The sequence below is a fragment of the Leuciscus leuciscus genome (assembly GCF_965113295.1).
Source record: "Leuciscus leuciscus genome assembly, chromosome: 4".
Taxonomy (NCBI): Eukaryota; Metazoa; Chordata; class Actinopteri; order Cypriniformes; family Leuciscidae; genus Leuciscus; species Leuciscus leuciscus.
Window position 1 is genome coordinate 4,912,282 of NC_138728.1, and position 24,751 is coordinate 4,937,032.

At 39.5% G+C, this 24,751-nt stretch overlaps 1 protein-coding gene across 1 annotated transcript; it reads right to left on the bottom strand.

Moving 5' to 3' along the window:
* Window positions 1-483: 483 nt before the first annotated feature.
* Window positions 484-21,017, bottom strand: mdfic (MyoD family inhibitor domain containing). Its single transcript, XM_082168584.1, has 5 exons — window positions 20,721-21,017; window positions 20,295-20,451; window positions 18,366-18,500; window positions 7,796-8,089; window positions 484-2,525 (listed from the first exon to the last, which is right to left on the bottom strand). The coding sequence occupies exons 2-5, from the start codon at window positions 20,383-20,385 to the stop codon at window positions 2,275-2,277; spliced, it is 771 nt and encodes a 256-aa protein (XP_082024710.1). The 5' UTR covers window positions 20,386-20,451; window positions 20,721-21,017; the 3' UTR covers window positions 484-2,274.
* Between the last annotated feature and the right edge of the window lie 3,734 nt (window positions 21,018-24,751).

The window sequence follows — 24,751 nt, forward strand, 5'->3', positions numbered from 1 at the left end:
AATACTTATTCAAAATTACCCAAGAAACGTTTAATTGCAAATAATGATAGTATATTATATAACTGACGAAAGGGAAGCAATTCTGTACAATGACAAAAGGGCACAAAGTCACGTCTTTTGGATCACCTTCCAAAACTCCTCAGCCAATTTAATAGAACGTACAACCTTTAATTCAGTGTGACATACCGTCCTGAATCTATCACAAACCTTCAAAATCTCTCTGGAGACATTACAATTTGATACGCCGACTATGATGCTAACGATTTACATTATATCCATCTCTGAACCTTGTACAGGTGAGTCAATTACCGCATGCCTGAACGCGATGGCAAACCGGCGAGCTGCACTGATGCATGACATGCACCTGATAAACATTCAGACCACGGGCGGCTTTCTGAGAGAAAAAAAAAAAAAACGTGTAGACGATTTTCAGTGAATAATCACACAATTCTGCATCACAAAACAGGTACAGATGTCTTAGTCTCCAGTTTAAGATTTTATTTTTAGAAAATTGTAATGTTGATGGTCCATTAACAAAACAACGCTTGGTACATAATGCAGATATATTAAAAAGTGATTTGAGGACAAAGAAGAAACATAAAACCATCAAACTGTGCTGAATACAGTATTGCTGGACAGATAAAAATGCTAAGCTCGATTCACATTCCTTAAAAAAATAATCATGGAACCTGCATTTTTGAATGTGGAAAGCATGATTTAAAAAAAATAATATATTTTTTTATAGACGATTATATTTTTGTCTGGTACTCTGACATTGCAATTAAATATAGATTTGCAATTAAATTTAAACACCGGTCTTTAAAACGTATTTTCATTTTTATCTCAATCTTTTTTAATTAGTTTCTTTTTCTCTGAGAGTTTACATCAATGTATTTATGTAAATGTATATATTTTGTATCAATGTATTTATGTGCATTTTCATTCAAATTAATTAGAAAATCTCAAGAAAATGTTTGCTTACTATTAAAATGCATTTGATTCATATAAAAAGCCTTTACAAGTTTACAGTAACAACAAACTTCTATAGTATCTTAAGTCAACTATACTTTTTTCTTCAGATTTTCAGTGTTAAAGAGTCAGTTTGGTCTTAAAGTGGGTCTCGTCAAAAGACACACTCCTTCTGGAGAGGTAAAGTCTGTAGAGGTAAAGTTGTTTGTTTTGAACCGGGTTCAGTTGAATGTTTCAGGTCACACTGTGTTTCTGAAGTGCAGTTTGGCAAGTATGTCGTAAGCAGTTTTGACGAGATGAGTCAGACGAATCACATACACACGACGTACCGAAGGCGTTACGCACTTTGAACAAAAAAAACAACCGTGTTAATGTTATGATGCTAACATAAGCTTACGTAATGCCGACAAATGCCAGCTTTGTACAATTCACAAGAAGGTCTCAGGCAATGCAATCTGAACTATATAAAACAATGTAACACTTTTCAATAATGTGTTCAGTTTTCACCTAAGTACTAAAGCAAAAAAGATGCTTTTATAGAGTATCTTTAGCAGAGGATTAATAAAAGAAAAACAAAGTCAAGTTTACACGTAATTCGCAAGATGCATAAAGTGAATTTCTGCATCTGCATTCTACACTATGCGGTGTATCCAGTTCTTTTGTGTATCTTTAAAGCACCAGCAAGCTAACTGCTAATGTTGTTTCAAGAACTTTGGGACATTTAATTAAATGAGCTACAGTAGACACAGTTTAAATAAAGACTTACAAAATTGGCTATCATTTAAACAGCCCTCTCTGTTTTTCAGAAACAGTTCAAAATAAGAATTCCACTTAACACCCACAAAGGCTTGACCTCTGACAGTGTGAAAGCAATGTTTCCACTAAAATTACAGTGATGTGCAGTGCGACCTCAAGTCATGTGACGTCTACTGTTTTAATTCCACCATTTGCAAGTTTTTAAAATTATAAAAGTGTGAAATGTCTTTGGAAACAAAAGGAACAATGTTCAAAACCTCTGCAAAAGAGAAGAAATGTAGTTAAAACAGTCAATAGAACAAGCTCTGATACATTAAAGCATTGAATATAAAGCGCTGAATATGCTTTTGTGCACTTTTAGTCTACAAGGATATGTGAAGTACATAATGTTTTTTTGTCCTTTTGTATGACCTTTATGGTCATTTTGAGCTCAGGAACAGATTTTTCACAAGTGTGAAAGGGACACACTAAGTAGCTCTCATCCACACACACACACACTCACTCTTGCTCAACATCTGTCCTGGCTGACGCCTGTATGCATCTGGGCTTTTATGTTGGGAAACAGATTCCGCAGCACTCCATGCAGATCTCCAGGCAGTCCGAGGACTCACAGCACGCATCCATAATGCCACAGTCCATGTCACAGGGGCAGTTGCAGTCGTCTCCCAGGTCGTCTCCGCAGCAGCAACAGCAACAGGCTTCTGACGTGCAGGTGCCGCACGAGGCCTGAGCCACCACCATATTGCACAGAGTGACAAATTCACAAAACAGGCAGGCCAGGATGCAGTGGACACAGCAGTCTGCTCTCAGAGGATTGCAGCAGGCAGAACAAAACAAAACAAAAACATTGAATAAACATACACAATTATTCTGAAGTATTTAAAGTAGTGTCACTTTTCTTGTGTGATCATTTTTGCTATTTTGTTTGATGTTGCCAGTGGCTCAAATATTACGCACTTCACCTTTAAAATCACATTTATAGGCTTAAAAACTACATTTAGCTTAATATGAAATCTATAAAAATAATAGAAATAAGCTTTTAAATATTTATAGTATTTTACAACATTTTATTTGTTTGTTTTGATCAAACTGGCTGAGAAGACTAGCGTACGCTTGTCTATATGCGTTGTGTGTGTGTGTGTGTGTGTGTGTGTGTGTGTGTGTGTGTGTGTGTGTGTGTGTGTGGAGGGTAAGACGGTGGTTCAGCAGCGGTGAGAGCAAAAGAGGAATCAGAGAAATTCAAAAGGAATGAATTCCACTTTTGGGTTGATTAGTAGCTTTGTGAATAATGGGGTTATTATCATGCAAAAGCACAGGGTCGGTCACGTAAAGCTGATTAACAGCGTCCAACATTTTCACCAGCAAATTGGCGTGTTAATGCTGTCGTTTCTCTTATCTCTGATTAACATTTAACCTTCCTCTCGCAGGTGCGCCACATACGATGCCAAATTACAGTTGTTTAAGGTGACATGGATACACAGTTTTACAGTAGCATTGACAGCACAACAGGTAATGTATTCTCTCTCTCTCTCTCTCTCTCTCTCTCTCTCTCTCGCTCTCTCTCTCTCAAAAATTGAGGCCACTGCAAAATTATCAGTTTCTCTCAATTTACATTTTTTGTTTTATTCTGTAAACTACTGACAACATTTCGCCCAAATTCTAAATAAAAAGATGCAGTGTTGTCAGACCTCAAATAATGGAAAGAAAATAAGTTCATATTCATTTTTAAACAACACAATACTAATGTTTTTACTTAGGAAGAGTTCAGAAATCAATATTTAGTGGAATAACCCTGATTTTCAATCACAGCATTCATGTGTCTTGGCATGCTCTCCACCAGTCTTTCACATTGATGTTGGGTGACTTGGATGAGCACCCCCAGATCATCACCGATCCTCCACCAATTTTCACAGTGGGTGCGAGACATTGTGGCTTGTAGGCCTCTCCAGGTCTCCGTTTAACCATCAGACGACCAGGTGTTGGATAAAGCTGAAAATGTATGATCTGGGGGTGCTTCAGCAAGGCTGCAATCGGGCAGATTTGTCTTTGTGAAGGACGCATGAATCAAGCCACGTACAAGGTTGTCCTAAAAGAACACTTGCTTCCTTCTGCTCGGACAATGTTCCCCAACTCTGAGGATTGTTTTTTCCAGCAGGACAATGCTCCATGCCACACAGCCAGGTCAATCAAGGTGTGGATGGAGGACCACCAGATCAAGACCCTGTCATGGCCAGCCCAATCTCCAGACCTGAACCCCATTGAAAACCTCTGAAATGTGATCAAGAGGAAGATGGATGGTCACAAGCCATCAAACAAAGCCGAGCTACTTGAATTTTTGCACCAGGAGTGGCATAAAGTCACCCAACATCAATGTGAAAGACTGGTGGAGAGCATGAAAGCTGTGATTGAAAATCAGGGTTATTCCACCAAATATTGATTTCTGAACTCTTCCTAAGTTAAAACATTAGTATTGTGTCGTTTAAAAATGAATATGAACTTATTTTCTTTCCATTTTTCGAGGTCTGACAACACTGCATCTTTTTTGTTATTTTGACCAGTTGTCGTTTTCTGCAAATAAATGCTCTAAATTACAATATTTTTATTTGGAATTTGGGAGAAATGATGTCAGTAGTTTATAGAATAAAATAAAAATGTTAATTTTACCCAAACACATATCTATAAATAGTAAAACCAGAGAAATTTTGCAGTGGTCTCTTAATTTTTCCAGAGCTGGCTGTGTATGTATACATATATATATCTAAATAAATTATATTAAAAATAAAATTATTTGTCAGACCACTCTTCAGCCATCAGTTGAGATATTTAATGCAAAAAAAAAAAAAAAAAATTTATATCAGCATAACCAAACCAAAAGTAACCTGTTTGTGCATGGAAATATTACATCAACCAAAATTCTGGTAGATAATTGACTTATCAAGAGCTGAATCCTCAAATCGCTCAGTAGAGTGTTTGCAATATGATACATACAATACAACTAATTTAATTAATGGTATACAACCAGACTGCAGTGTGCTAATTAGATACAAGGCATACAAAATCTATTACAGAAAAAAAAATGCAACTATAACAAACAGCACCAACGTGAAAAGAGAACATCTTTCACTCAAACTAAGCTTCAATAATCGGCACGGCGCTCACACTGTGCTCCTGCATAAACAGTGCCGTAGAGAATAACAGTGAACCCCTACCAGCCGGACGTGCCGCTCGGACCTCTAATCAACTGTAGAACCCAAACCGCGGTGCATTGGAGAAATCACTGCAATGTGGTGTGTATCGTTATCAGTTTAAAACGTGAATTTGCATGGCTTTCATCAGTCCGGGGTGAGCTGTCAGAGAGATTGCTGGGTTTGATTGGGGCTCTGGTGGTGGTGGGGGGGAGAGAGGGAGCAAGGACGAGGCCTGAAGACCACTGGATGTTCATGTTTGTTTGATCAAAGTGATTTTTTTTGTAGGCGGTGGAGCTGACCAGCGGTGGTGCTGTGCAGCCTGGACAGTGTTTGAACATGAAACAAGTTTGCATGCAGGCCCACCAAAGGCTTAAAACATCAGCTTTCTGAAAGGTCAAACGGGCGTACTTTTAGATTTCGCCTGTGCCGACTACATCAGCTACATCAACTGTTTGCTTAATTCATCTGCTTAAAGTACTCATAAACAGTACATGCTAATCAAAAACGCATACTTCCTACTTGATTACCAATTCATTTTAATAATGATTTGATTTGGGGCATCCTATTAAACAAGTGTGAAAAATTACACATGTCCACACCGATTCTTTGGCTCTATTTTTCTTGCCCTTTTTTTAACTAACAATTTCTTTCTAGAAACGGGTTTAAAAGCAACAGTACATAATGAATTCCCTTGGATGTATAATTTATCAGCAGCGATTAGTGTGAATCTTAAGGAATGAGAGTCTGTGTAATGTACACAGGAGACAGGCTGCCTTATCTCAGCCGCAAAACCGGCATCGCCCCAATGAGAGGGTTCATGTTTAATGTCATCCCGAGCGGAGTATGCCCAGATTCCGCGAGGCCAAAAACAGCCCCAGCGCCTTGGAGGAAATAGTTTGAGACATCTGGAAAACTCCAAAGGCTAACATCAAAAAGAAAGGCAGCGTGACATAAAACAAGTGAGCTGTGCAGGAACATTCAAATGAAGAAAGACTGACTGGTCCATGGGTTGTACATGGCGGCTTTAGAGGCCAAATGAGAGGGAGATCAAATAAAAATAAAAAAAGTTGGCATTGAGCAGTTAATTTGCAGTCAATAAGGAAGTGGGTGCTGTAAACTTTCTGAAAGAGAACTCTGGATACGCTGGGGAAGCTGCAAAGACGGGAAAAACATGGCATTACGATGCACTGCTAATGACCGCGCTAGCTTTCTGCGTACATCCCGCAGCCTTAATTGAATTTGTCAGAGGGATTTTAGACTACTGCGTACTTGCAACACAACACAATCACAAACACGCCATCACTCAAGGTCCTAACCCACCCGCAACGGAACAAAAGATCTCTCAATTAGTTGATTTTCTGCTGGGGTTGCCGTTATCGCAGCTTGCGACGGCAGCCAAGAACACGAGGAATCGCAATCCCCTGAGCAGAGATCTTGTAAAGCTTTATTCTTCAGCTTCCCAGGCTGTTTAGAAGCTAATTTCACAGGCAAACAGATTATGGTAATCCGTGTAAACATTAAAACACAACAGCTTGCTGTTTTCCAGGGGGAAATTACTACTTGAGAGAGAACATATTGATTCAAAACACAGTTCTACAAATAACACACGCACGCACACAAGCTGTAATGAGACAGACTTATTGAACTGTTCACGCACCCCCCCCCCCCCCCCCCTTCTCCAATTAAGATGTGAAAACTATGACGCCTTTTAAGATACACATTTCCGTTAAATCCGTAGGGAGATGATAGTGTTTGTTACGCGCACCTCGTAAAAGGCTCCTACTCGCAAATCACCTGAGTGATAAATCTGATCTTAAACTTTCCAGTGTTGGAAAATGTTCACATTCTTTCCTGACTTTTCACACACAGGATCAAGTGTCTCTAATAAGTGCGGGCCTATGGTTACCTTTGTGCAAATAAATCTTAAAATAAAACTAACAAACCAAGCAAATAAATAAATCCTGCATGCAAGACTGTATTATTCAAATTATTATTTATAAATACATAAAACCGTTTCCAATTATTATAGTACAAGAAAGTCCACACTTACTTAAATCAACAATTGTAGCAACAGCAAACACCAGAGATGTACTTTGTAGAGCATTGCATCTTTAATCAATAAATGATCAATTAATAAAAAATATATCTATAAATATAAATATATATAAATATAAATATATTTTCCAAACTTCCTGAAGCTATTTCATGAAAACACATTCCCAAATTCCCAAATTATCCCTTTTAATTTAGCTAAATGCCAAGGCATGTTGTATGAAACATACAAAACATACAAACTGCTTTACAGAGAATCTGAAGTTCGCAGCAGGTGCAAGACTTTGCTTGATTTAAAAGGATTGCGGTATCAGACAAGCATGATTGAACATCACGCAGTAAAGAAAACGCAATACATGAGCCAGGAAAGTGGCGCTGGTACACAGAAGCAAGGCAGAGAGCCGGTCTTAATGAGAGGACACTGTGAGAGAGGCTAGCGATAGCCCCTGCTGAGGTGGGGTTGACACATGGCAGACCCCCGCTCTCCGCAGTCTTGTTAAAAGGTCACACCTTGGTGACCATTACTAATGCACCAGCGATCTCCTTCATTACTGCCCTCTCCTTACCATCACACCTGACAATGTGCAAGCTGCTTTTTTCAGATCGGCCTTCTGTTTTTCCTTCCCATTTGCGAGACAATACAACACCACAGAAATAAAGAGATCAATCTAGTTGGGCGTTATGAAAGATGAAATAAAGCAGTGCATTTACAGGACACAGAACAGAAAAGTCACAGATTAGTTGCGGTTAAGCGGAGGGAGGGGAAGAAAATCTGCAAGCACATACGAGTTTGTGTGCGAGAGTTTATTTGCGTGTGTGATGTCATGTACCCTCTGGAGTAGAGCCGGGTTTATGGGAGCCCGTCGAGCTGCTTTTGCTCCTTCTGCTGCTGTTGCTGTTGACCGACAGGCTAGAGCGAAGCTTTCTCTGCACACGGTGTGAGACAGGCGATGGGTGCTTCTTGGGCTCGGAGGTGTGGCAGGCGGAGGGCGGTTGTGTGACCCCGCGGGGTGAGCCATGGCCATTACTTAGCACTGTGTGCAGACCGTTCTGCTGCCTGCCAGCCTCTCCGTCAATGGCATTCTGCAGGGATGTTGCTGGCTGGGGCAGAGGCTGAGGTTGAGCTACAGAGAGAGAGAGACAGAGAGAGAGATTTTTTTGTAATCATCTGTTTTTGACCAGAAAGACTTCAACCCGAACGAAATTAATAACCTTTATAGCATTTATTTTAATATAAAATGCAAAACAGGAAAAGTTTTACTATAGTACATTTTCAAGTAAGAAACAAACCAGGAAATGTGTGTTCAGCAAATATTCACCAAATTTTAAACGTCAACAGTACGAGTGAGTCATGTTGTTGCATCATGCCCTGTAAAAATGTAAATAAATATTCTGGCTCCTATTCCAATTCCAGTTAACGATTATGGTTAATTAATCATCCAATTATCAATATTTTTAAGTCATTTTAAGGAAGAAAGAATTTGGGAGAGGATTGGGGGGGGACATGCAATTACCCGTTCACATTTAAGCTGGCTCAGACTACTACAGGCGTTTTAGGGCGATTTATCCCGATTTACCCCTCCCGGCAATCTGAGAAAAAAAATATTCTCCAAGACCTTAGTTGGCTACGATGTTTGGCCCTAATGTGAGCCTCTTCCAGATCAAATCTTAAAACCTCCCGATCTGCTCACAGACACATCGGGGGCTGCCCTGATAATATCAAACATGTTTGATATTTAGGATTTTAAACCGGGATGATTATGACTACGATTACATCAGTACTTTCACAATAGCCAATGAGAAACAAGTTTGCAAGGAACAAAACGACTGCCTGTATAATGTGTCTTCTATGGACAAAGAGAAGAGCTGGGGAGAAATCGTGTCCGTTTTGAACATACTGGGTAAGTGTAGAAAACTGCTAGCGCTATAAGCTAACATGCTGACGGTGTTGCCAAACAACAGTAAACATTATATCCCCTTGAGGCTGTGCGCGATGCAACCAGATTTCATAATCGGTAAGGATTTTTAAAACTCCTGTAGTCTGAGCCCAGATTTAGTGCATCAAGGAACCGGTTTTGAATAAGAACCACTTCACAATTCCCAACCCTAACCCCCTGTGATCCATAACCTGAATACAGTCTACCTCAAACCTAGGCCCACGTGAGACAGAAACCCAGTACTTCCAGTCTTCATACAAGTAACAAACGTGAGGAGGTGGTCATAGCCTGAACCGAGAGGCTCTATATGATGCAACAGTAGTGATGGCAAAGTGAGCAAGTAGCTCTGCTGGGAGTCTTATTGTACTCTCTTTCAGGATACGCACCTCATGTTTATTGGGCTCCTTTGAATTATTCATAATTTTCCTGCATTTTTTGAATTTTTTCTCTACCTTATTCTTGCTTTTTGCAGAGATCTCAGCATTCTGTCCTGTGTGTTGTAAGGTAGAGAGCCTGAATTTCCCAATGAAATCTCAGTGAAATTAGTTCTCTTAATTACTTTGTTCTTTTGGTGGGAGGTCCACACTGACTGTGCTATTATTGTTAACAAGAGAAGAAATCCAGCCCACCTCTTTATAACATCATATCACCCTGGGGAAGACGCTGACGAGAATGTAAAAGTACAATTAAAAACAGGCCATGGCCAATTGTCAAACACATGTAAGGAGTCAACAGGATACTCTATTGGCTATCAAGATGCTTCCTTTGTTTAATTATGATTCAATTATTTCGAGCAAATTGCACAATCCGTATATCCTACAAATTGTGGGGTCGTTGTCAGCAAAGCTCAGGGCTGGTGACTAGAGGGTTGCTGGTCAGTGATGATATTGTTAAGTAAAACTATTTTAAAAACTTTTTTGTTCATTGAAATGAAGCTGAAATAAAGTAAAATATAAAATGTTAGATGAAAAACTTAAAATAATTTTAGTTCGTTGGGCAACATTTCTAGTTTTCGTATAGGTTTAAGTACTAAAATTACTAAAACTGATATATAACAATAAATATATGCTAAACAAAAAGCGCAAAAAATTACTAAATCCAACTAAAATTAAAATACAATCTGAAAGTATAAAATGTTGATGCAATAATCTGAGCGCAAGTAGTGGAAGTCCAAAACTAGTAGATTCAATAATGTTCTGATGTTACTCTAGTCGCTACTCCATGAATATACTGTAAGATGCTTACAGTAAAAATATTCACCTTTTTACATTTTTTGGCACATTAACAGCCTTCAAGGTCACAAAATCCTCAATACAAAAGCTTTCCATTGTCACAGCCTGCTTGGTAACTACCTTAAGCACAGGGAAAGTTGAGCTTTTAAAATGTATAAAAGCAACAGCAGTTAGAAGAAAGCAATAATTTATTAACTGATGTTTGTACATCAGGATAGCCCACCCGGAGCAGCCTGGTGTTAAGTGTCTTGCTCTAGGGCACAACGGTGATGGTTTATGGATCCCCCCCTTGAAGTGTTTTGAACCAGACCTGATCTTTAAACACAACACTACATTTGCCTTCTGCTTCGCCAGACAGCCTCAAAAGCGGCCCAGTCAAGGAACACGTTGCACATCCATCTTGCAATACATTGCTAGAACAACAGAACAGAGAATGTTGCGGGCATTTGGTGCACACTGATAGGATCGCATGGGCCCGACGAAAGCCCAAAGGCCAACGCAACCCAAAAGTTAAGTTACCCCCTACATAAAATATAAATGTTGCTTTCAACCCAAGGCATGATAGGTGATAAAAATTGAATAGCAGCACTAAGCGTAAAAACAAGTATTGTCTCGCAAACGGTGATTGTACACAAGCTGACAGGTCGCATTAAAACACCATGTTATGGTGAGGAATGGAAGGAGGGGGAAAAAAGAAAACAGTTAAAATTGGTCTTCTAACCGCTCTGCTTCCAACATATCAACAACTGTTGAGAGTGTACATTTGTAGTTGAATAATACATGGTATTCCTCTACACACGCTGTCAAACACATCACAGGCAAACAGGGGGTGAGTGCTTCTTGACTGTCTAAGCAGCATCCCAATTTGGTCCCCTGGATCTGACAGCCTCAAATATCCTGGGAGCATTTTTAAAAGGCCAGTGTTTGATGGATTCATGAAGAACACACAAATATAATTGCCATTTGTCACCGCACGTTCGGCGCACACCCCACGCTGGGACGGCGGGACGGGACGCCCAGGAGAGACGCCGTGCCACCGTGGAGTCGCTCTCTATGTAAAACTGTGGATAAACACCCCTTTGCCTCGGTGTCACAGAAAATAGCTCCGCTGGAAGAATTCGAAATTGTACCCCAAAGACATGGAAGCAGAGCATGGTGGACCTCCCAAGAACGAATATGTATGAACGTCAATGGCATGGAGCGGCATAAACAAGACGGCGAAAATTCGGTCAAGCAGGAGAGATGTCGGAAAGGAGGTGAGACGGGGCAGGATGTTCTCTCATTTGCGCTGATCTCTATGGAGACTGAAAGGTAAAGAGAGAGAGAGAGAGAAGAGAGAGAGAAAAGAGAGAGAGAGAAAGAGAGAGAAAAGTAGGTCCCTGTATTTTTGCGGCTCGAGGCCTTTTAATATTTCATCCTGAGAGTGGAGCTGTTTGCTGTGCCCCATTAGGACGCCCATCAAACGGAACATACATTAATTCACTTGTCAACTCATGTCATCCAGCTAAACAGCCCCCATCCATTTCTTATCATCATCTGCTAATGGCTAACAATCATTACCTGTACAAAAGAGTTGGCCGGTGAAAATATGCAAAGTACTGTGATGGTGAAAAACCGCTATCTAAAGTTAAAATGGTCAAGTTAGTGGAAATTTCTCTTTAAACGGCTTGATCTTTTGTAGGTTTACTTGATGTAGGGGAAAAGTTACACAGATTACGTTTTATTACAAATGATAAAATCTGTGGACAGCTCATTTTGAACCTCATACTGAACCTACACAGTATATATACACAGTATACATACAGTATATACACATAGTATGAGTAATATATATTATATTTATATCATATTATATTATATATTATATTATATTATATTATATTATATTACAGTTTGTATAAATAAAGACGTCCATATAAGGAAATGAATATATAAATAAAGGACGTCTTTCAAAATGACATTTTTAGAATGATAAAAAATTTATTTTAAATTTACTTTTTAAAATTTTCAATAATATTACTATGAATAAAAGATGAAGCAAAAAAAAACAAAAACATTCTTTGAAAATCCATAAAAAAGATTTAAAAATAATCCAGGCTAGGTTTGCTGCATTAGAATTTGTTTAGCTTTGTGTATATAATATGAATGCAACACAAATAGCTGTTTAATGCTCCATGGGCCAGTCTCTCTGATTGAAATGCTAATTTGCAAATGTGCACTGACCTACCAGGAGAGTTCCCACCATCTCCCAAAACAGCCCGGGGTGGCATTTCTCCTAACAAACACCTATGGCAAGCTTACACCTTTCAATCCAAAGCAATATACTCTTTCAGTTGAAATGATGTCCCCCGTATTTATAGAAACAAAACCATGGGAATTTGGTTGGAGGGGAGGAAGTAGAATGAATATTATTAAAAAAAAGGGCTGTGACAGAAAAGAAAAAAAAACCTTCAGCATTTTAAAAATCGTTTACTACTTGACCTTCCGCCTCTGTGGCAAGGTCTTACTTCCCGAGAAGAGAAGTAAAGAATTACAATTTTCACTTAGCTGATCTATTGCCTGAGCTGGATCCATTATGTACATAAAATGAATCTGAACCTACCAAATAAAGTGTAAAACGAAAGGTGCAAATTGCACAAAGGTGTCTGGTACACCCAGAACTTTCTTGATATTGTCTTACGCACAACAGTTATCAATATTTTTTGGTTAGCTTATTTAAACTTTTGTCCAATTGTGTCTTTAATACATTTATTTGAGACTACGGTGTGTCTTGATCACAGTAATTGCCCTGTTCTTTGAAGCCGCCCCAAATGTCACATGCCAGAACTATTTTAACTCCATTACAGCACCTCCTCCGGTTTGCTGGCACCCTACAATATCTAATTTCTGAGAGACACCGTAGCTCACATCTTATTTTATACTCATTTCTAGCAGAAGATGAATAGGTAGTCACTATTACTCAGCTTTTTTTGTGCTACAGCACACTTTTAATTCTTTCTGACAATCATTTAAATTTGGCTGCTCGAATGAAACCTGCCGTAGAGATGTGACACCTGAGAAGGCGTTTAATATTCCAGGGCTACCCTCTTTTTCGCAGTCATTCACTGTCTGTCCCGCTCTCACTCGGCTATTCTTTTACTCCATCTCTCTGTAACAATGACAAGCCGAGCCAGGCGTCTGGGATTTACTAATTTCAAATTTAGTAATTTGGCTGCTGATTGAGTGGAAAAAAATAACCCCTTCGGACCTTGTTCTGCTTAATTACATTTTATAAGGCAGCCGGCAACTCCAAAGACAAGGAGAGAGATTGTGAAGGCTTAAGCTTTTCATCTATTATACTCCTATTTCAAATCTGCATTTGCAGTATGTGGCATGCTAGCCATCAAAACCATTAAAACCCACCAGAAAACCTTATGATAGTGTGGAGCAGACACAATCCATCTGAAGTGGGGATATGCTAAACTACATATTTTTAAATTGATACTAATCGATTAACTAATCTTAAGGATGTTTCGCATTAAGTTGGTTTTCGGATTACCCTGACTCTGATTAGACATTTCACCATACACTTCAAATGGATTTCCTACATTAGGCACATTTTGTGCTCAAACACAACATAGAAACATATCAAGATGCACTTTTTAAAAGTTTGATCTACATAACCTGGATAAACTATAAAAAAAAAGAAGAAAAAAATGATCAATTAGTCAACCACTGTGACCATCCCTAGAATCAAGGTCTTTTTGTTTCCATTTAGATGCATGAATTTGGCAGACGCTTTTATCCAAAACAACTCATCTCTGAAAATAGGACTCATGAGGTTGCCGTTGCTAGCACAATGCTCGACTGATTGAGCTGGAGCTTGTGGTTGTTGCTGCTAAAGTAGGCCGAAAGTGTAGTTTTTATACTTTTCACCTTGTTTCGAAACCTGAAACAACATTCAAGCAATCCATATCTGCACCTCCTTCCCTTCCATCCGTTTCCATCACGGTGGAATGGAAGAATCCCATAAACGCAGAGGTTCTACACAAACGCGGTTATAAAACGCACATCTTGCACAGATTTAGCCGTTTTACACAGCTACCACATTTTCTCGAAAGATCAATTATGACGTGACTCAGACCGAGCCTGAGGGAGCTGCCAGACTTCATACGTCGAGTGCTCCACCCTGCCTCCCGACAACTGCAAACAAAAAAACCCCAGCAACACAGATGTGAGGAGTCTGGGGGTGTGTTTTCTGTTTCAGTTACATCGGTGACTCAATGATTCCACCAATCTCAACAAAAAAAACATCAGTAAAATAATCCTTGCATAAGGATCAAGAGGCAGCAGGCATCTCTTGGAGGACTTACAGAACGAGGCCTTACAGAGGGACTCCAGGGGCAACTAAAGCCAGCCAGGAGAGTTTATTAAAAATATATATATCTATGGACAAGGTTCCTTTATTTGCTCCGTTTCAATCTCAGCATTAACTGCACTAATGTGACAGCTGTGGGTCACTGGACTCTGTCTTCGGGGTGCCAATCAAGACCTTAAGCCCGGGAATCAGGCTTAAGGACAGGGGTGCTCGTCTGTTTCTGAGAGGCTTTTTAAAGGGAGATGGCCATATCGATTTTAGCCGTGGCAGGGAGCACTGTCTGAATGGAGTCAGTCGGTGGCTCCCCGGTCACCCCCCAGTGATCAGAGGCCTGACGGAATGACCTAGCAGAGGTGCGGTGAACCTGCAAACATGCAGGGCAGGATGGGAGCACATCACGAGAGATCACTGTAATAGAAAAGGGGTTTAACCTTAATGTTGAAGCCAAAACCCTGTTAGAGGGCCAGTAATCCCTCCCGCTCAACTCTCATTTCAAGTGCTTTTCTGTCTGGAAAAGGCAGCGTTGTGTTGGGGTTGCTGCAGCGGGAGCGTTCACGCTCTCGAAGATGCAGTGCTGTGCCGTTAATCAAAGCGTGGGCCTCAAATCTACATCTTATTAACAGACAGACTCCACTTTCCAATCTATTATTCCTTGCATAGTTCAAACCCCAGCGCCGTTTCCCATAATGCCCACCCTGCGAAAGAAATAACACCGAGCTGATGGTCAATGAGTACAATCAGAAATGCTAATGGTGTGCTAAACCTATAGCTCACAGATGTGTAGATCACCTCTTATCTGAGGTAATTTAAATAAATTTTACACTCATAAATCTGCAGAGCCCTAAAAGGGATTCGGCACTTTGCGAGGACGCTAATTGAAATGCTGGGAATTTTTACATATGAAATATGTCTACACCAAGACAATGAGGAAATAATTAGCACAGAGGTAGAATCACAATGGCCATTTTAATCAACCCCTGCGCTAGCATCTCACCCTATTTATTCCAGTTTTGATTCCATGACCCACGGCTAAGTAATCACTTGAAAATTACTCCTGTGTTCTAATGGGCTCTTGCTTTGGAGGAACACGTGGTCTGAAAAATTAGCATCTTGAATCAATCAACTCTTTCCGCCCAGAATGACTGAAATAAAGCCACTCTTCAAAAGTGAATGCAGGTGAAATGCATGTGTACTCTCTTAGAAGCAATGATTTGATTTTGAGGATTAACAGCAAAGCTAAATTATGAACGTCAACAATAAATACCTAATGTAACCCTTGAGTGAGAGCACAAAAATTCCAGACATAACGCAGAGGCGTTGTCTTCGTACAGAATGATATACATAAAAAATGACTGACATTCAAGTGAATTATTCAGTGATTAAACACCTCTTGATCATTACATCATTACCCTGAAATTCTTACAGGCCAGAACTAGTTTTTCTGTCGTTCAGCTGTGAGGCTCGCCACATCCCACACATATGAGACTGAATGTGTAATGCGTTTGTTCTTTGTGCCTCTACTGGACTGTCTTTTTGAAGCCTAATAGTGAAGTATGCGATTAAAAATGACACCGATAACTCAAGCGGGGTATATTCAACCATAGTCCATTTTTATCTGCCCATGTAAGTCAACGGACAGTGCTGAATAAGTGCGATTCATCTTTAGACAGTGAATTCTGCTAGCAAATTAAAATGGAAATATTATAATAATAATAAAAAAAGATAAACTGTTGTAAAGTGGCCAGTCAAGTTGATTTCCTATCGATTTCCCGCTCTAGACTCTAAATATCACATCATATTTCCCAATCCAATTAGTGCACTGCCTTACAGCCCTGCTCTATCCATACTTGGCCAGACAGACCCTTATACTGTACATGGTATAGTCGCATATTGTAGAGCCATATGCAGATATCCAATCGCTTATAATTATTTGAGATTTAAAACAAGTCAAACGTGGACCAAACTACTCGGGTTCGGTAAGATTTTTTAAGTCTATTATGCTCACCAAGGCTGCATTTATTTGAACAAAAAGTACTTTTGTGAAATATTAATAGAGTTCAAAAGATTTCAGCCTTTCTCTGACGAGGTTCATGTTGTAAACACAGTGCAGCGCTTCCGGGTTCTACGTCAGAACACTGGCTCAGTATTGGCCGGCTCTTGCGTAAGCACCACACACACGTGTCATAGTGCTCACGTGAACAGCGTTGGAGACTGACAAGGAAAAGAAGAAATTGTTGAATAAAGTCGTTATTTTTGTGCACAAAAAGTATTCTCGTCGCTTCATAACATTAAGGTTGAACAACTGTAGTCACATGGACTAATGATGTCTTTACTACCTTTCTGGGTCTTGAAAGTGGTTATGACGTTGCTCTTGGATTTCATCAAAAAATATTGTGTTCCGAAAATGAACGAAGGTCTTACGGGTTTGGAAAGACATGAGGGTGAGTAAATAAATGACAAAATTTTCATTTTTGGGTGAATTAATCCTTTAATTTGAAATAGAAATGTAACATTATAAATGTCTTTACTGTTACTTTTGATCAATTGAATGTGTTCTAGCTGAATAAATGCATTAAATAAAAAGTTGAAAGGGGAAAAAAAATGTGTGGCAAACTTGCATCTTCTGTGAGTTTCTTGCACGGTCCATCAGATTTCTACACAAAGAGACTGTGGGAAGTAGGTGTGTCAGGACTTTTTCCCCCTCCAAAAACAAGTGGTGAGAATTTTCCAAACACATCCTTTGTTTCAAATCTTTGTTTCCCTAATTATTTCCAACCGACCTAAGTAGTGATGAGTGAGATTTTCCATCACTCCTCATCCATTTGACATCATTTGCCTAAAACAATGCCCTGACTTAGTTCCACAACTGAGCTGATCCACCATTGATCTCACATGCGGAGGAACAACCTCAAAGATGTTATCAAGCTCAACATTTTTAGGGTACACAAACCCGTATGAGCAGAACAAGAAAAATCTCTATGATGCAACTCCATGCTTTTACCAGGTAAGAGAGATACTATTTCAGTACATTCTAGTGCTCAGCCGTGATTTCCAGATCCAGGCCAACCAAGGCCAAACCTCAATGGGATATCCTTGCTCGCTAAGCTTTCAAGACTTTGGCAGGAGGAGAGCAACTGAAAGTAACAACTTCACTACAACAGAAAGACGCTGGTTCAAATCCAGTACATTTTCTTTTAATCAACACTTGACTAAAACTAATGCTTAAGACTCCGTGCTACTGCACCTATAGCATTATCTTACCAGTGAAAATAACAAAGCAAAGCGCTTACATACTTCACATATAGATTGCGCATTATCATAATCTCAAATCAAAGCTACACCCAAAGGCAAAGAATATCAGCGCAGCAGTAAATAATGAAATCAATTATCATCACAGTAAACGTTTTAAAATCACATCAGTGTTTTCCAGATGTAAGCTTCAGTTTTCAGTAGCGCAGAACTGTAGAAAATGCTGACAAAGGTTGATGTCAGTTGATTATCCAAATGAGATTGGATCACAAACCCTTTGAAGTTTATGGTAAAGTATAGACTGGTAACAAATGAAATGCTTTATATGGAAACAGATCAGTTTCACATATACATCACTGACTGATAAAAAAAAATAAAAAAGGTTCAAGACTAGATATTTCAGATTGGATAAAACTGTTAAGAGAACCGTTTTATTCTGTCGACATGGCATCTGCTACACTGCATTGGTTATAGAAAGTGAAAGCTATGAATCATAATCAGTCGAGCGGGCAACATTTGCCAAAAATATGCAAAAACAACAGTTACTGGAGTCTAGCCAATGATGTCAAGCATGTTGGATTAACATGTGTTTGTAGACATGACTAACACATTTGTCAGCACTTACTTCTAACAAGACCATCATGGGTGTGGTTCTCCCCTGTCATGTGACCCTGCTCGTCTGAAGTGTGATCTCCTGGTATCGGAGTTCGAGATGTTTCCGTAGCATCTGAGGATTCATCAGAGCAGCTGTTGCATTTATCTGGAAAAAAAGAAGAAGAAAAAAAACAGTCATATTATAAATCTCTGAGTTTTACGTTACTTCATAGCTGCCAGAAGCCAAGCATGCAAAAGGCCAATATTGACTCGCCTAAGCATCAAGAATAGAAAGACGAGCTCTAATTTGCCAGATAAAAAAGATTCCTTTGGTGAACAGTTGCAAAACCGTGTGGGCGGATCAGGTAGGCCCAGGCCAGAACTCTGGATCTCATTTTCTCGATTCTGCTCCCGGGTACACAACACCTGCCAAGGTTTTTACAGCTATAAAGAGCGCATTCATCCAAATTGGAAAATGGATGTGGGCAAAACCTGCCTGATAGGCATACAAAAAGATAGGCAACCTTTAAACGCAGCACTTAAACTTATTCAGCTCCCAATTCCATCGAGTAAACGAGACGGTATGGTTCTCCGATTCGTGCTATTTGTGGCGGCCCTCGATGTGGCCACACATGTACAGAGGCAGCAGGCAACTGCTCATTTATTTAGTATTGTCAAAGCAGTTCTGTTGCACAAACCTGTACTTTTCCATCACTCAAGTGCATTCTGGGAAAAAGCATGTGACTCAGCAAACAGAAGCTTGTTTTCACTTTTGGCGAGCATAGTGTGTTTGGTTTAGTTCGGGTTTTTTTTTTTTTTTACAGCCCTCGTTACAGCGTATTATGGGACAAGATCAATACAATACAGTAGCTCTAGATACAGAGATTGATATCACTTCATCTGGGCTTGAGGCTGATGAATGGAAACCCTTTATTCCAGCCATGACTCCTCAAATGCACATACAGTACCAGCAGCCTTGTGATGCATCGCTGTATTTAGTGATTACAGTTTGAAATAAATTGCTCTATTCTCTAAGCATACACAGTCCCCGGGGAGGGAAATCCAGTCTTAACGGAGAGACTTTGAAGGCCCTACAAAAATCCATTTGTCACCGGAGCCTGTGATTGCTTACTTTGTCCTACTTTGCCATTTTTTGACAGTGCTATAATGATGCTTGGTATAAATAGGATGGTTAACGGTTCAGTGCCTAAGAAAAAAAAGAAGAAGAGGGGGGCCAAGCTTATTTTACATGTGATAATCTCACAAGCAACTAGAAAGTTAATTAAAAACTATAATTGGCAGTGGTTCCTGCTAATAGTTACCAAGGCGCTCCTTCAATCTTTATTGGAAAATAATGAAAACATTATCATGCCTACTGGCGCAACATACATATGGGGAATCTGTTTGCTAGTTGCCATTTATGCCAGTCAGTTACTGGTGGGACACCAGGTAAAAATCAAGAGATAAATCAAATAAGTCAACATTATTAATGATTGTCAATAAGGTCATCCAGCAAATATTTTCAATTGCCTGAAATAATCACAGTGGATGTGGTCAAGAGATTTAACATGTTAAAAAATTATTAAAAAAGAAAACTGCTCTAAAAGATTTTTAATGCAGCAAACATATTTGCTATGCATTCAAAATCAGTGTCACATTTTGCAGATGATCTGTCACAGTTTTAAATCAAGTGCAATGACTAACTGTTTTCAAAGACCTAAAATTATCCAAACTGAGCTATATTATTAAATGTTTAGAGGCACAGTCATGGAATCAATAGAAATAAAAACTTTATTGTGCAAAAACTCCCACTTTTTTCATAGACCATCCGACTACTAGCCAATACAAACATACAAATCACCATTTTATGCTACAAAATATGCATTAAACACTAATTAGTCAGTGCATCCATGGTATACAACTGAATCTGAATCTCAGAAATAGTAAATCAATCTCTTACCTCTTTTTGACAGAAGTTGGTTCGTCTCCTCATGAAGCTGCTTGTTTGGCCCTTCAGGCCCCTCCGGAGGTAAAATAGTCTCCGAGGACATGAGCCAGATGTTTAGATACTAAACACACCCAAAAACAACACTGCCCCACGCAATTAGCCCTCAAACCTGTAAGATAACAACAAACTATTATTATAATATCAATCGCTGATTCACTGCGGCAAAGTAAACAAACGCGACCAATATATTTCCTATGGAGTGACGTCATCCAGCGAAAAGACGTTAAACTCGGTGGAAAGTTTTTTCTTAGGTTTGTTCTTCTCTAACGACACTCAAAATGTCGCAAACACACTCTTAAATATCTTATCAACTCGTTAAGTCAATATTATTTGTTTGCCAAAGCATGTAACAGATCATTTCAAAGTTGGTTGATTTACCTTTCAAACATGTCAACAGAGAAACTCCTTTATTTGCATCCTTTCTTCCGGCAAAACCGGCGTGCCGTTAGGAAAAGTTTCCTTAATACCCTGCTTAGAATCAAAACTCCGTAAAAACTATCAGATACCTCCCCAAAAATAGTCCAAAAAATCCCTGTCAAGCAGATGCAGACGTTGGATAATGAGTTTGTGCGCGAGAGTCCCGCGCGCGCTCGAGCTCCTGCTCATGGAGAAACTTTGAGCTGAAACATTTTCATCACATCCGGATTCCGATGATCACAACCAGCTGCATTCATACATTCAGATGTTCCAGCCGAGACTGTGTGAATTGTTCGTGAAGTGAGACTGTTTATAAAAGAGTCTGTCTCTCAGACTAGCAGGGGTGTTGTTTACCTAGAGATCTGAAGGAGCATGTCAGATTGACTTCTGTTGTTCCCCAAAATGTGCTTTTGAAAGCGTAAGTTGTTGATGTAGCTTAAATATTTATAACATTCAAACTTGTTGATTTCGTTTTTTTTTTTTTTGCTATTAAAACTATTATCAGCCTCGGCAATTGCCTGCTATCAAATATAAATAGGCATACATAGCTTGCCTTACATGCATAAATCGCTTCTTCTATTGTAAAGTTTTATATTGGGTCTAATAATAGACTGAGCCATGTTTGACCCTTTTCAGTTGTGAAAAGGATTCCTTATTTATGATAAATATATGGTAAATATTAACTTATCTTTAATAAATCTACACTCAAAGAAGAGTTCAGAAAACACACAGAAAATACACAGTGTGCCATTTTTTCTTTATCATGCAATGCATTGCCTTGTGTTTTATGGTTAAGGAAAATGTCTGTAAACTTAAAGGGATAGTTCACCCAAAAAGAAAAAAATTAATTCTGTCATTAATTACTCACCCTCATGTCGTTCCAAACCCGTAGGACTTTCGTTCATCTTCGGAACACAAATGAAGATCTTTTTGATGAAATCTGAGAGCTTTCTGTCCCTCCATTGACAGCTACGCAACTACCACTTTGACTCTTCAAAACGTTCATAAAGAGATTGTAAAACAAATCCACATGAATTGAGCAGTTTAGTACAAATTTTCTGAACAGACACGATCATGTGATGAACAGGATTTTATTCACATATAAACATTCATCAACTCACACATCAGTTAATCGGAAGCTCAAGCATGTTCGCTTTAAGTGCGGAAACCAATGAGGTTCATTCTCGTGTTACACAGAACGTTTACGCGTCCGCAAGAACCAATGAGGTTCATTCTCGTGTTACACAGAACGTTTACGCGTCCGCAAGAACCAATGAGGTTCATTCTCGTGTTACACAGAACGTTTACGCTTCCGCAAGAACCAATGAGGTTCATTCTCGTGTTACACAGAACGTTTACGCTTCCGCAAGAACCAATGAGGTTCATTCTCGTGTTACACAGAACGATTACGCTTCCGCAAGAACCACTGAGGTTCATTCCCATGATGAGCTTCAGCAAGAGGTTTGTTCTCGTGCGTCAAGCAGGGTCGGTTGAATTTCTGTTTATGTTCTCTGATTAATGTTTATATGTGGATAAACGCCTAAATTCAATCTGATCATCATATAAAGAAGTGATCGTGTCTCTTTTGTACTAAACCGCCCAATTCATCTGGATTAGTTATATATATACTTTCTGTTGCGATTGCATCAATGCTTACTCAGTGTCTTTAAAACCTTTACATTTTCAGCTGTCTGAAATCTGCACGCATACATACACAAAGAGCCCTCAACTGATTCAGTCCATTCTCGTGGTGGCCTTGCTGGTGCTTTAAGCCTATGAGCATGGAAGTGATTGATGTGAAATATGCCCTCCTCATTGACTGGGTGAACTCCATTTTCTGCTCCTAATACAGAAATCACTCCAGGTCTGTGGCATAATGATTTACGATGAATCTGTGTCAATGTTGAACTCACAAACCCCACCTAATCCATCTTGCAAAGACCCTCCTCGCTGTGAAGAAATGCTGCATTCTCCATTTATAAGTGTTGAATCTATTACCCCACTGATTGGTAATAACTTTCGGCCTTTGCGCCCCTTAGACAGTGATTACTCGGATACTGATGCTCTTTGAGACCCGGCACCAAAGGTACAACTCAGTATCAGCAGGGCTTAGTTGACCCAGCTTGCTTTCAAAGTTATCACTTTAAAAGTAACAACTACTTTTAAGGAATAGTTGACTGGAAAATACTGTCATTATGTAAACCAAGAAAGTATTTAATTTGACTTATAAGCCATATAATCGTGTGAGAAACAGAAGATGAATGTGAAATTGTTATTTCCTTACAATATTCGCCAAATAAGGACTTCTTTCATAATCTTTCATGATGGAAAGGTGCACCGTACTGCCATGAGACATGATTAAATAATGGCAGAATTTAATTTTTTGGGAGCGAACAATTCCTCAAAAAGAAAGTATAAAAAAACACTAAACTCTATGTATCCATGAAGAACCTTTAACATCCATGGAGGCTTCCACTGCAGAAAAGGATCTTTATAGTGGAAAAGGTTCTTTAGATTATTAAATGTTCTTCACACTTCGACAAAAAAGTTCTTTTGGGAACCAAGAATGATTCTTCTGTGGCATTTACTGTGAAAACTACCTTTTGGAACTGGTGTAGTTTCCTGAAAGCCAAAAATCAGACATTCCCATTTGAATATTTCATTGTGTTTTGTTCACACGGGACAGCGGTTCTATGATTTCCTGTGTATTCCATGGTGACACCGCTGACAAACATTTATCTTGTGTTAAATCATGCGCTTCTGAGCCGGAATAAGTAACTGAAGTCACAGAGAGTGCGTGAAGCCGTCATGTCGTGTCACTGTAGTGTCAGCAAAGCATCTGTCAGAGTCACATTTCAGAGGAAAGGGGAAACGTCTCTATTGACTTCATCTGTTTGTGTGGCAGGATGCCTGATTGCTGAAACACTGCCAAATCACCCTGGGTAATCCCGCTCGATGGAGTCCCACCGAACGCTGGGGTTCACAGTGCATGCATGCAAGAAAACCGCCTGTCACCACAACAACATTGCTGACAAAAAGCCGCCTACCGTGATTTAGTAAATATTTGAGCTATCGCAGCAGGCGTGGAGGAGGAACAATCAGCAAGGAAAAAAACAAACCAGGATTCTAAACTTGACCATTTTTTAGGAAGCTACACTGACTCAAGCCAACTTAAAATTGTTCTTTGAGTGATTCTCACACTGCAAAGTAATTAGCATATGAATAACTCAGATCCTACGAGTACGAGAAGTGATATGCATTCGCTCAGAGATCCGCCTACTGAAGTGGCTTCGGTGTTCGATGTGAGGTACCCACTTTGAAGTTGGCGATTTCCTCAACTTCTAGATTGGCTTTGCAGAGAAAACTGTGCCACTCAATTATACCTGTTATTCATCAAGGAGAACAAATTGCTGGAAGCAGGTGAGCGGGCAGGGAGGGAGGGTTACCTGTAGCTAACAAAAAGGCGCATGAGGCCCCTTGTGGAGCGCCGTGACTCGGCTCTCTGTGTTCTCACCATTTGGTTTTTGTTATGGAATTAAAATTTCACACCAAATGGGTAGAAGGAAACGTAGTGGAATAGGAAACCTGTAATTAGCACTAATGAGCTTATTCTTGGGGTCTGTGATTGGAATAAAAATGGGAGACTTACTGATTCTTTTCCCATCTCGACTTTAATGGCCAGCAAAAGAAAGGTGTCACTTTGAACCACGGCGCAGCCACAATGCACATCAGTAACTGATCAAATCTTCAAAGAAAGCTCGCAGCAGTCTCAGCTGAATATAAAAAAACTTAATAAATCCCTCTTTGAAGCCGAGAGAAAGCCCCCCTACTTCTCAAGCGGACCGTGAAAACTGGACGAACCCTGGCGACCTGGATGATTAATGGCGTTTGGGTTATTTTCGACGATTTTTTTTCAGATTCATACTTCTTTTTTAGTTCACTCTCTGATCAACATGCTAACGGCACTTGCCGTCTGTTTTATCAGCAGGGAG

What these genes read in the sequence shown, in the direction of transcription:
- mdfic (XM_082168584.1), bottom strand. Translation starts at nt 20,385, where the DNA reads ATGTCCTCGGAGACTATTTTACCTCCGGAGGGGCCTGAAGGGCCAAAC. An exon ending in CCAACTTCTGTCAAAAAGAG is followed by an intron (nt 18,501 to 20,294) that starts GTAAGAGATTGA and finishes CTTTTTTTCCAG; the next exon opens with ATAAATGCAACAGCTGCTCT. An exon ending in ACCCGGCTCTACTCCAGAGG is followed by an intron (nt 2,526 to 7,795) that starts GTACATGACATC and finishes CTCTGAGAGCAG; the next exon opens with ACTGCTGTGTCCACTGCATC.